Raw genomic sequence first — 13,408 nt, forward strand, 5'->3', positions numbered from 1 at the left:
CGGCAGCAGAGGGAGGAAGAGGATGGAGGGTCCTTCACCTCAAGCTGAGCCGGTTATTGGCCCGACGAAAGCTCCGCATCGAGCTGAGCAGAACAAAACGAAGCGGAGGTGTAGGAGGGGAAGGTCAGAGATGCAGGCGGGGGGGCTCTAGTTGGCTTTTTTTGTATTTCAAAGTAATAATTTCCATTGAGATCGTCTCATAATTGCAGCTGCTCCAGTTTCAAAGTGATGTATTGGTAGTTCGCTGGTGAAGATTCTCAGTCGTCCAGGAAATGGTAAAATCAAAAAAAGTTCAAGACAAAGGGTTTTATTTTGTAACTGAAGACATTTCTCTTCTCATCCCAGGAGCTTTCTGAATTCAAAGAGAGTGTGGGGTTCGAGATCTGAAGCTGAAGTGTTGTGTATTCAGATTGCACGGACACCCCCTCACAGTCGGGGTTCGTTAAGGTCTTGGTGGTTGAAACACAGATCTGCTCAGTCATGAGTTTGTGCTGATGCTTTGATGGAGTGAGGCTGCCACTCCGCCGTGACACCGATGTGAATTCATGTGACTTTAATACCAACCAGCCAGGACCTTCTCTGCATCCTTTTCCAGCTCTGTGGAGTTCATCGAAAGCTGTTGAACCTAGTCAAATAGGGGCTGCGTCCCCATTTTAATTTTTATTATTTGCAATCCTAAGGCATTCTTTGGAGCGGCTGTGGCTGAGTGTTTAGAGCAGTTGACCTCCGATGCAAGATTTGGGGGTTCGATTCCACCAGCAGTCACATGCCGAAGTGTCCCTGGGCAAGACACTGAACCCCTCATTGCCTCCAATGTTTGTCTCATTGGTGCATGAATGTGATAGAGCTCTGATTATTCTTTGTATAGATCTAGTATAGAGCTGTATAAATGGGTAAATAAGGACTTAGATTGTAGTAAGAGCTTTGAGTATCTTGATCAGATATGAAGGTGCTATATAAGTACAGTACATTTACCATTTACCTGTCGAGCTCGGTGCGAAGGCTCGGCAGCCAACCACAGGTCTCTCTTGTAAATGAGTCCTTGAGGCTCAATGAGACTAACCTGTATAAATGAAGGTTGTATGAATACAAGATTTTATCAGAGCACTGTCTTTCTGGGGTTTCTCTGAAATCCAGAGCAGCTTTTTCCCATTTTGACTTTTCCGGTGACGCTCTCATCCACGCCGTCTGGAAGGCGGAGACATTCGGCGCAAGACGACACTCCTCTCGCCCTGTTTAACAAAACCATTCAGGAATGGATAATCTTGGAACAAAGTTTGGAGAACAGAAGAGCTTTAGCGTTCATGGCCAAGTCAAAGTGATCATTAACGCTGTTTAATCACGATGGGGATATTTCTGCCCGCAGCTCATTCAGAGACGTGTCCCAAAGCCTAAAGGACCTGGACGAGGTTTTGAACGTCCTGATGCCTTCCAGCTTTTCATTCCTAGTTCTTCGAGAGGTTTTGAAAAGAACCGGCGCTGTTCTCCGTTTCTTGAGAGAAGGGTTCTGCTCTCTGAGGCTGTTTTAGGGGGTGTAGGGTTGCACGAGCATGCTGAGATGGAGGTCGGAGGATGTGAAACACATTAGTTACTAATTAATTGATTACTTTCATTCCCTGGTTTTTATTTAATTTCTCTGCCATCGCTTGCATGCAGTCAGGTTGAGTTACAAGACGAAAGTCCAAACCACGATAAAGATACTGAGTTTTAGAAAGTATAGTAGTGACTTCTTAACCCTTGATGGCTTTATATACATTTGTGGTATTGGTAAGTCAATTAAGTGTTGGTAAAGACTGCTGTAGGTTGAATTTAATTTTATTTGAATTCATACACCCAGCTCCGATGTGTGGAAAGCTGCTCTCAGAATGTCTAAGGTTTTCAGGTTCCAAGGTTGGCTCGGGCGCACTCCCACTCTCGGCGCTCATCTATTATTTACAGTGCGACGGCACGCACAGACCCAGAAATAAGCGCTCGCCGCACTTTGTTTTTATATGCCTGAGCTGCTGTCGGAACACTGTGAACTCCGAGGCGACGACGGCAGTCCTGACCTCTGACCCCTACCCCCACTCAGCCTGGTTTTCAGACGCAGCAGCGCTAACCCTCGGCTCGCTCTCGGTTGCAGGTGGGCGGGGGTCATGAGGGCACCGGAGGCCCCGCTCGCTGTGCAGAGCAGCTGAAGCAGACATGGGCAGAGACGTCTCGGGTAGCACCGGCAGGCCCCGCCTCATCGACGTCAACGGCCGCGACCACCACCGCTGGCTCCAACACAAGTAGGTGTCCTCGTTTGTTTCGCCCCTCCGACACCAGGCAGAGGAATCTAAATGTTCCCGTGCAGTTCTTCAAACGGACAGTCCGTGGCGCTAATTCCCAACTCAGAGATGACGTAACTGGAAAAAGACCTATCGGGTATTAAAAAACACATTTCCATTTGATCTTTTTTGTCTAATAATGGTAAAGACCTACCTGTTGGACTTTTCCAGTTACTGGTCCACTGCTTTATGTCTATTCTTTGACGTCGTCACATTAACGCGTTTATGAACGGTGTGATAGTTTCGTGAACATTTACATTATAATCCCATCATAATGAACTATGATGTCAGAAACGAGATTCTGGGACTCTTAGAGAAGTTCATTCATGTAATTTAAAAAAATAATAATAATTTCAGGAGGTTTTGTGTTAAAAATGCACCCCGACTGGAAAAGCCTCGATTAGGAAATGCAAAGGTTTGATCCTACTTTTTCAATAGTGACGACTCCAAAAGTTAAATCCCTGGGAGTTTCATTAAGATCCAGTCACTAGTTCATGTAATATTTTGCTAACAGACAAACACAGAGACCGTTATTCACCCTCCATGGTGGCAGGTGGTGTAAAAAACAAAAGTAAGCAGAAATTACCGTAATTACTGCACTATAAGCTGCTACTTTTTCACACACTTTGAACCCCGCGGTTTATAAAATGCTACAGCTAATTTGTGTTGTTTTGTTTGACGGGCTAACGAGCTTCCTGCCGTCAAAACATTTAGCTTCGTCACACCCGTGCACTCGTATAGCTGCCCAGTACGTCTCTTGAGGGGCGGGTCCTCGTGACTCGATGAGACTACCTGTATAAATTAAGGTAAAAGCTCAAATGTGACCAGTGAAATTAGCGAACAGGTCACAGTTTGAATTACCGTAAATGAAATGCACGCTCACTGAATTCTTCTGGTGACTTATTTTGCACTTGAACTTGAAGGCGATCGATCTGGCTGTCGAAGAAGGAACTATTGCTGCTGCACGTAAGCTAGGCGTTTCCTGATAGGCTACAGTATTTATTCATTTTTAACCAGCCTCGTCACAGGCACTGTTCAGAAAGAAGCTTTTACTGTGCGTTGTGTTTGTTACGGTGCTTATTTAATTACGTTTTTTTAAATCTTTGCGTAAATATCTCCTATTACAACGTTGACATCTGCGGCTTATAGACAAGTGCGGCCTATAAACGTACAAAATTAAATTTATTTACTTAGTGTGCGCTCAATAGTCCAGAAATTACAGTACTTTGGTTGAAGCGCCGGTTAATTTTCTATGGAAATACAGCAGCAGATACTCGTGTAGGGTCAAACTGAAGGTCCGCGGGCCAAACGTGGCCCTTGTAAACGTTTTTTCTGGCCCCGAACATTAGTTTTAAACGTACTAACTGAAACTTTTCATTTCCCGTTGTGAAGGGACCCTAAACCTATACGCATATATTTAATTTCTTCTTAATGTTTGAATCGTTTCCAGAGTAGAAAACATCCACACCTTAAAAACTGAGCATACTCAGTGCAGACTTCTCACGACCGCCCACTTAAAGCCAAGAAAAATACGTTGGACGTTCACGGTAATCTTTGAGTTTAACGTGGAAGAACAGAGAAAAGTCCAGTAAGAGCAATCGAAGTCCTCTAGCCAAGAAAAGTTACCAGGTATGTGTCGTGACTCATTGTGAGTCTGCTTTAATTACCAGGGATGCACGATATTATCGGCCGATATTGGCCATAAAGTTAAATATCGGCCAATCCAACAAAATTATTCACAGATATTAAAGGCGCTCATGAGTTTAGATTTGTGGAAATTTACAAACTGGCGCTGTTCGAGTGTTGTCCTTGTGTTGGAGAGAGTAAATGTTGTGAATAAACTCTGACGTTAAACATAATCCAAGTTGAAGTGTTGCATCATTGTCAGCCCCTTCTTGTCATCTACATCTGGTAGCTGCCAAATTAACAAATACCTTGCAGAATAATATTTTAATTCCACAGCAGAGAGAGCTATGTAGTCTCTGTAAGAAGGTCTAGGGGAAAAATGTCTGTATTGGTATCGGTTATCAGCCAAATAAGTTTTAACATATCGGATATCGACCAAATATTTCTCCTTAGAGAACTTTACTAACTGGCTTTTATGTGAATGTTCCTGTAAAGTCCCCGAGACAACTTTGTTGTGATTTGGTGCTTTATAAATAAACTGAATTGAATTGAATTGAATTGAAATATTCAATATCGTGCATCCCTATTAATTACGTTTTTCTGTATTCTCGTATGTGTCAAATGTATTTGTAGTGTTTTCTTTCTTTGTAATGATTTAACGGGTTGTGCTACAGTGACGGCGCAAGAAATAATTGTTTTTTCCAGGTCTAAAGTTTCTTTGCTCTTTAAGTTATGTGTCTAAACTACATAAAGTTTGATTGAGGATCATTTGTATTTGTGTGTAAAATGATTTGACTTGCTACATAAAGAGTAATTTGAGTATTTTTCAATAAACGTTGACGGAGGTCGGCCCTTGCCTTGAACCAAGTATTTTTTAGTATCGATGAGTTTGACACCTCTGGTCCAACATGTCATTACAAAGTTACCAGAGCAATAAATGTGAACAGTCATGTCGAAGGAAATGATGGCGAAGTCTCGTTGGAGAGCCGTTTGCCGCTCTCTGTTCTTAATGTAGCGCCAAGGACCAAATGATGATCCGTATTACTTGTGCAGTCACAGCATCAGGGATTCTGAACAGGCTCCGCATCGCAATTACTTCAGCCGCGAGAGGCGACACGGTGAGATACATCAAAGTCCCGGAGCCAAATTTCTTGTAATGCTCCCGTGATAAAAATGTGTTTGGAAGAATGAAGTACTCGACGAGGGGCACCCTGGTTATCCATCACCAGCCCGGCTCGAACGTTTCCGTCCAGGATTGCACATTTTCAACAGACCGGCTCGAGAGACTTCACTCGTCAAAATGTCAGCAGCAGACTCTAAATATTCAAAGACGTGCGCGGCTCTCTGGAGTATTAAGCTGTTTTGCTTCAAGAATAAAAAAGGGGGGGCCAACGTCGCTGTTGTCAAACCATCTGACAGCCCATTGAATTTCAGCGTCTGACTCTCAAGTGCTCTGGCAAAATTGAGCTAACCTCTTAGCCTCTAAACGGAGATGGAGACGCCTGGAGAGCCGTGGCCCCTTGGTGAAAGTCAACGACGCGGATGTAGCGGGGATTGCGTGGCACCGTTTAAAAGACGCAGCCGCCTGCTTGCTGCCTCAGCTCTTTCGGGGACAGATGAAGCGTTCAAGTGTTACCAACCACTTTGCAGCTCAGTGATCTAATGAGACAATTGGCTCTGATCACCGACACCCTAACGGTTTGAGGCTCCGCTGATTGGGTGGACCCCACACAGCCGGTCACACCAAGCGCAGATTAAGTGCGGATCCAGTTTCTGATGTGCAAAGTGAATTTCAAAAGCCCCCATTTCTAATTAACCTATTACTCATCGCTCTCATGTACCAGATGTCTGCCCTCCCTTTTTGTGCATCTGTGTGCTGCATGTCGCTCCACATGGGGGCCCCGCTTAATAAGAGCCGATCAGCGGGACAAACTCACACCGGGACTTGAACAAAAAGAGGTTGTGGAGTTACACAGACGTGCCCTGCAACACGTCTGCTTCTGCTCCGTAATCTGCAACCACAAAGTGTTTAAAAGATAATCTAGAGCGCCACGTGACTCCCTGGGCAGTATTTGAGCCAGAAACATTACATTAACCGCCATACTGGGTCGTCTTTGAACCAAATGTGCCAGTGGTACTTGTACAAACTACACACCTTGTGAGGTCAACAGAGGACATTTCCCCAGAGTGTTACTGAGATACACATTTAGCTGGTTGGAGAAAACTGAGTCTACAAGATCTCATTGTATGGGAGGTGTGTTGTTGTATTTTGGAATCCAAATACCAGAAAATTGGGATGAGCCACATACTGGTCACTTATTATTTTTTTAATTTTACCCCATCCACTTCTTCAAATGACTCACACGCTCATAGAAAATGCCAAAAATACAGCCGCTCACGTCCATTGAAACACCTTTATTTTACACTTTACTCATCTCCATCCATCATTATCTTCCACTTCTTCCGAAGTCACGTCGTGGGGCAGCAGTTTGAGCGGGGAGGAACAGACATCTCTTTCCACAGCCACCTTTTCCAGATCTTTTGGGAGGACTCCAAGGTGTTCCCAGGCCAACCGAGAGACGTGGTCTCTCCAGCGTGTCCTGGGTCTCCCTGGGATCTCCTCCCAGTCGGACATGCCTGAAGCACCTCCCTACGGAGGCGCCCAGGAAGCATCCTTACCAGATGCCCGAACCACCTCAACTGGCTCCTTTCGATGTGAAGAAGCAGCGGTTCTAGTCTGTCTCTCCCCCATGACTGAACTTCTCACCCTATCACAGCGTAGCGAAGAAACTCATTTCAACCTCCTGTATCCACGACCTAATTCCTTCGGTCACTACCCAAAGTTCCTGGCCATAAGTGATGGCAGGAACGTAGACCAACCAGTAAACGGAGAGCTTTGCCTTACAGCTCTGCTCCGTCTTCATCACAATGGACCGGCACAGAGTCTGCAATACTGCAGATGCTGCACCAATCCGTCTGTCGAGCTCACGCTCCATTCTTCCCTCACTTTTGAACAAAACTCTGAGATACTTGAACTCCTCCACTTGAGGCAGAACCTCACCCTCGACCCAACGAGAGCAATCCACTCTTCTGACCGAGGACCAGTTTACTCATACAATTCTAATTTATATAGCTCAAAAAGTGCAAGTACTGGTTAACTGGTTCTGGCATTGCTCAAAAATAAATTGCACTAATGGTAATTTTGTAAAATAATTTTGAACACAACTAAATCCAAAACATTGCTAAAATAAAAGGTGTTTCTGATACGGGTTTTACTTCGTTACATTCCGCTCCGCTAAGGCTAATGAAAGCCATAATTTGAACTTTGTCATCTTTTTCAGATGAGAACGCAACAATGACAGAAACAAATGTGCAGCTACAAAAGTTGGATATTTTGAACATTTAGAAACCTGCCAGCCAGTGCATCCCTTTTGCTGGTCCCAAGCTCGGGTACATGTTGAGGGTTGTGTCAGGAAGGGCATCCGTTGTAAAACACTACCCCAAACACGTAAACGCCAAAACTATAATGCCAGTTCATCAAAGCGAAGTTTACAAGACGGTGGTGAGAGCAGCTATGTTGTATGTTCTGGAGACAGAGACATGGACAAAAAGACAGGAGACAGAACTGGAAGTAGCAGAAATGAAGATGTTGAGGTTCTCCTTAGGAGAGACGAGGATGGAGAAGATCAGGAATGAGATGATCAGAGGTACAGCACAGGTTGAACAACTGGGAGATAAAGTTAGAGAGGACACACTGAGATGGTTTGGACATGTCACTGGTTAGTCGTCATATTTATTATCTGCATCGTTTTTATGTCTATATTCTGATTTACTTCATTTTGTATATTTCTTTGTGTGATACCTGTTGTTCTGTCTGTACAGCACTTTGGTTGACCGTGTCGCTGTTTTAAGTGCTCTATAAATAAAATGGTATGGTGTGTCCAGAGGAGGGACAGTGGTTTGGACATGTCCAGAGGAGGGACAGTGGGTATATTGGTAGAAGGATGTTAGAAATGAAAAAGACAGAGGAAAGCCAAAGAAGATGTATATGGCTGCAGTTAGAGAGGATGTGGAGTTAGTTGGAGTGAAGACGGAGGATGCAGAGGACGGAGTGAGAGGGAGGAAGATGACTTCCTGTGGTGACCCCTGAAGAGGGAAAACCCAAAAGAGAAAGAAGAAGAATAATTAATTGCCCGTACCTACCATTAACCACAATAATGACGTTTGGGGGGCGTTAATTGGTCTCAACTTGCCGCTCTACTTGGGTCGACCTTGCACAGGTTCAGAAGCTTGCCATTGGGTGATTAACCGGCTTCCCGCTCGGTTCTTGGAACCTACCTGACGGAGGTTCCAGGCGAGCTGTATCGAGCCCATGATTTTATCTCAGCAGGACATTAATTGGTTATAGAGCCACATGACCGGATGAGTCCTGGCAAAGACTCACAACAGTCATCGTCATCCACCATTTTCTACAACCACACCAGTTTGCTTTTATCCTTTTTTTTTGTTGTAACCTAAGCTCTCTTGGCTCACTTAACTTGTGTGTGACTAACCTTAGATGGAGCACATAGCGTACGATCATCTCAATATCCTCCATTGTTGGGGGTCCATCAGAAGAGCGTTGAACAGCCTTGCTACGACGATCCTGCCCACGTTGAAGCGATGGTCAGTTGAATGGAAAACGAGCCCTGTCCACATGAGAACGGTGTTTGTGAATATTCAGAACATTGTTGATTGTTTCAGCCTTTGGAAAAAAAAATCTTGAAATGCACCCAGCTTGCAAACTCACCCTTGCTCTGAATTGTGTTTCCAGTTTTCGGCGTATTTTCGTGGCAGCGCTACAGTGCCGCAGGCTTGGCTCAATCAGTACAGCGTTTTGGGTTGTTTAAGGCGCTTCTGTGTAGATTAGGACATTTTTAAAAAGGTTTGTTTGTTTAAGATGTTCCTAAAACAAAAAATATCGTTTTGGAAACAACAAAGTTTTAGAACCTGTGTTTAAAAGTTTCCAAAAGCGACGTTGTTCTAGGAAAGTCTAGCCAATCGAAGAACATTCTTTCTCTGCATTTGAAATGTCGTTAATGTGAACGTTGGCGCCACCTACAGGCCTGGAATGGCTCTTTCAGCATTTGTTTAAAATCCTACAAGACATCTGGACAGAAGAAGAAGCTTATTTGGAAACGTGTCCAGAGTAGTGTAGGCAGGGCCTGCATCTATTCTCTGAGACAAAGTGCCCCCTGCCGTGCACTGAACAGCTGCAAAGCTGCGAGCCTCTTCATGGAAAACGTGACGGACGGCCACTTTCTACAGCACGAACCTTTGTCATCTCGAAACTTCTTGCTCGCCTCACGCAGGCGGCACTAATTCATGTGAATTCCATTCAGACAAAGTCATTAATAATCTCGGGATCACTGTTTTCATCCTGCCATGAAAACTCAGGCCGCCCGTCGCAGTGGAGATATCTCGTATCCAAGTTGGAGAACTGTAGCTCGTTCCTTGTGAAGATATTATCCACAAGGGCGTCAGAACCACTCATCTCTGCTGAAAGAACTCCCGGAGCCAAGATGTGAACCACAGTTTTAATGGAAAACGGTTTATTTTGCTGTGTGCTTGATTTAATGTACGCAAGGACGTTTAAAGACCGCGGTGACTGCATCAAACTCAGTTACTTGTTCGTCGTCGATAGTCTAACCCGTAGTAACGCCACTTTTCTGCTAAGTACGGTATACGTTCTCAATTTAGATCGGCATCAACGGGCATTTTTAACACTTTTTATGATTCAGTTTGCTAAAACAAACTAATTATTGCTAAAGTTATCCATTTAATTCTTGTAGAGCTAAAATAAATTTAAATTAGCTCTTTTTAAGTACTGTATTTTCCGGTGGACGTGTCGCACCGCCCTATAAGTCTCATCAGTCCATATTTGTCTAAAAAAGTTGAAAAATCCATAAATACGTTGCATCCATTATGCGTCACCACCGACGACCCGGAAATGTGGACCGGTGTTGTGCCAAAAACCAATGGGCTGCCAAATGGTGGCCGCGGGAGCGTGCACGGGAGGACTCTAACAAGATTAACACTTAAAGACAATTATTTGTTTGCTCGAAATTATAGCAAAGGTGTGTCTCAGTCTAACGTTTGCTTAATAAATGCACTTTAATGGTCAAATCATCCGTATTTCGCCGGGCGGTCCAGTTGTTTTGACGGTTCCAAGCAGAGAGCAGAATGAAGGTGGGGAGGCTACGGCAGGACGATTGAGTCATTAATAGCTGGTGACGATTCTCGGTCATCCAGGACATGGTAAATTCTAAAGTTCAAGAAAAAAACAATAACGTATAAAGTATAATAAATAAAGTCCAGTTGTTTTTGTCTTGAACTTTTTTGAATTTGTCATTATAGCCACGTTTACCTATTACATGATACAACAGCATGCCATACAACATTACTACTCTGCTGCCATCAAGTGGCTGAACGTGGTACTGCTCTTTTTTTTCTCAGATATAATGAATGAAAACGGTCATATCTCAGCCAAATAAACGGTTTATAAATATGGGAATCCATAAATAAGTCGCTTCAACCGATAAGTCGCATGTAAATTATGCAAAAAACTGCTACTTATTGGCCAAAAAATACGGTAGTATTTTTATATTTATAGTTTAGAAAATAAAGTTTAAGTTGCACTGCTATTTTATTTCATCAGAAATTTGATTTCTGTTCATTGAGTGTTTTATCTTTGGTTGACATCTTTGTTCTTTTCTTGCAAACATTCTACGTTTTATTTCAAGTTGAACAGATGTAGTGGAGCAGACGTGGGCGACATCGCCCGAGGGCTGAAAGTGGCCCTTAGACGATCTCCGTCTGGCCCCTCAGTCTCTTAACTGAAAATTAAACCACTTTCAAACAAGAAAAAAGTGTCAGAAAAGGCTAAATGTTTCAAACAGCTAAAGCTGCACCAACACCAAAAGTCAAAGCAGGATTGTCCTGGAAGAGCCGAACGTTTTGGTTCAGGATTTGTTGAAATAGAACAAAAGTTGTGGAACGAGAAAGATGCAGAAAAATGTACGGAAGAGAAACGGAGCACGATTGTGTGAACGCTTCAACATTCACATAAATAAAATCCTGTTTATTGAGCAGGTGTCTCCAGTTCTGATACTCAGGTATATGAAGCTGCAGGACAAAGACTTGCCTGAACCGTCGTGTCTTGGCCCAAACACATGACGTAGGCCTCGTCACAGACCATAATCCTACAGACACGTGCAAGGCAGCTACTTTTAAATTTGTTTTAAAGAAAATGGAGACGCGCAATATTATCGGTATCTGCCGATATCGGCGATAAAGTTAAATATCGGACATTCCGTCAAAACAACTCACCGATATAAAAAGCTTCTGTTTTAAGTTAACTTTGAATTTAAGAAACTGTCAAGTATATCGATTAACGCACTTTTCACTTGTTGCTTGTGACCCTAACCCTAACCTTAACCCAGGTTGAGTTGAGATTTGTGAAAATTGACAAACTTGCACTGTTCGAGTGTCGTCGTCGTTTTAGAGTAAATGTTGTGAATAAATTTGATATTAAACGTAATCCAAGTTGAAGTGTTGCATCATTTTCAGACCCTTTTTGTCTTCTGCATCTGGAAGCAGCCGCATTAACAAAGACCTGCAGAATAATGTGGTGTTTTAATTCCACAGCAGAGAAAGCTCTGTAGTCTCTGTACGGAGGTCTAAGGGGAAGTATCGGTATCGGTTATCGGCCATATGTTTTAACATATCGGCATATCGGATATCATCCAGAAATCCAGTATCGTGCATCTTTAGAAACCCAACCTTTATTCCAGCATGACTTTCTGTCTTTTAGGTTCTCTGTGTTTGCCAACATCTCCCTGTAAGACTTTGCGATGAGAATGTCCGACATCGCGGGCACTGAAGCGATGAAGGTTTCCGAGGCCGCAGACACCGCGTCGCCTGCGAACGACAACGCCACCAAGTCTGAGCCCTACGACAAGAGCCAGAGCAGCAGAGAGGAGCACGGCAGCAACAGTATGAAGGACATGCAGGTAAATAATGAGTCGGTAAGACCTCCGTCATACGACCAGTGTCTCGTAGAAATACGAGAAGAACAAAGAGCTCGTTTTGAAAGAGGCCGTCACTTTGAGAACGTCTCCCAAGCTGACCACCTCGCCAAACACTAGACTCCTTCTTTGCACTCATTTCCATGAAAATTCAGTAAATGTCAACGTCAAGACGCCCACTACCCTGGGGATCTCCTGTCACCTGCGGCATTCAAGATGATTCCTGCTGGCAGCCTCTGCAAGGAGACTTGTTTTTGAAGATTGGAGTGTGCACAGCCTGAAATAATAACGAGGACCTTGACTGTGCTTGGTTCCGACGTGGGTCCAAGTGGCGTTCGCTGCCGAGAACCCTTCAGAAATATCAAAAGTTACGTGGAAGACCGTACCTGCTGGGGATTCAGAACACCTTTTAGTTGAACTGCTAATGAATCAGGTGGTTGTCACTGGAACTTTGGGATTTCATGACATTTGCACTTGTTAATTTGGTTTCCCAGTTTAAAACCAGTGTCGACTGGTTTGTACTCGCAAAGGAATGAACAGCAAAGCGAAATGCTCTAAAATCCCAAAGTTTGGTCGTAAAACCACAAACCAGTGAAAGACGGCGTGATCGTCTCTTCGGCTGAAGCTTAAAAATAGGATTGGGGCCAATCTGGCCGTGTGGCAGAGGGAGCGAGGGAGTCGGGCAGGCAGATAATCGGGGCTCAAGTCTTGGCTTCTCTTCCGACTTCCTGCGTCTGTGTTGCCCCGTGGAACAGAATGACACCAGCATGGGGGGAGCAGCAGGGAGAGCGCAGGAGGTGGAGGAGAGGCAGATGGGCAGGGAGGTGGGAAGGAGGAGGGGTGGAACTTGAAAAGGAACATGAAGCGTTGAAGTGTAAATACAAAAAGATTTTAAAAAAGCTAATCTGGTACATTTGGAGGTGACTTTTGGTATTTTAGGAAAAAACTACCGTACCAGACATCTACATAATTCATACCTTTTAGTTATCTGTCTTCCTTATTAGAATAATTTGTCTGTTTTTCTGTTCTTCATTTTGATGCAGAAAATGACGCATTTGTTGTTTTCACATAATTCGATTTGTCGTTAAACCAAACAAAATACGGCAAATGGTTCTCCAGTCGCCACGGAGCTTTGATGGCAGGGGGGCTTCTTTCCATCGCACCACCAGCCAAAAACACTGACCCTGCGTTTGTTTTCGCCAGCGTTGCCATTTTATTTTGAAAATGTATAACCGCAAATAAAACTAACCCTTAATTTAATTCTTGAATACTTGAAAATAAATATTCTCCAGTGTATTTTGAAATGGGACAGAATGGATATGGGCACCAGTGACCCCAAAACCCAAAAAGGAAGAAGTGGCGAGGGAGGGAGGGAGGGAGGGAGGGAGGGAGGGAGGGAGGGAGGGA

At 44.0% G+C, this 13,408-nt stretch overlaps 1 protein-coding gene across 2 annotated transcripts in view; it reads left to right on the plus strand.

Annotated features, from left to right (window-relative positions):
• The window catches only part of LOC119428876 (R3H domain-containing protein 1), a 62,359-nt gene that overhangs the window by 7,799 nt on the left and 41,152 nt on the right, over nucleotides 1-13,408 (plus strand). For both annotated transcript variants that reach the window (XM_037696567.1, XM_037696568.1), the window contains exons 2-3: nucleotides 2,123-2,270; nucleotides 11,788-11,986. In XM_037696567.1, coding sequence (XP_037552495.1) covers nucleotides 11,828-11,986 — 159 coding nt within the window. In that variant the 5' untranslated portion in view covers nucleotides 2,123-2,270; nucleotides 11,788-11,827. The remainder of the gene's footprint in view (nucleotides 1-2,122; nucleotides 2,271-11,787; nucleotides 11,987-13,408) is intronic.

The sequence above is a fragment of the Nematolebias whitei genome, chromosome 23, assembly GCF_014905685.2.
Source record: "Nematolebias whitei isolate Nwh7 chromosome 23, NemWhi1, whole genome shotgun sequence".
NCBI lineage: Eukaryota > Metazoa > Chordata > Actinopteri > Cyprinodontiformes > Rivulidae > Nematolebias > Nematolebias whitei.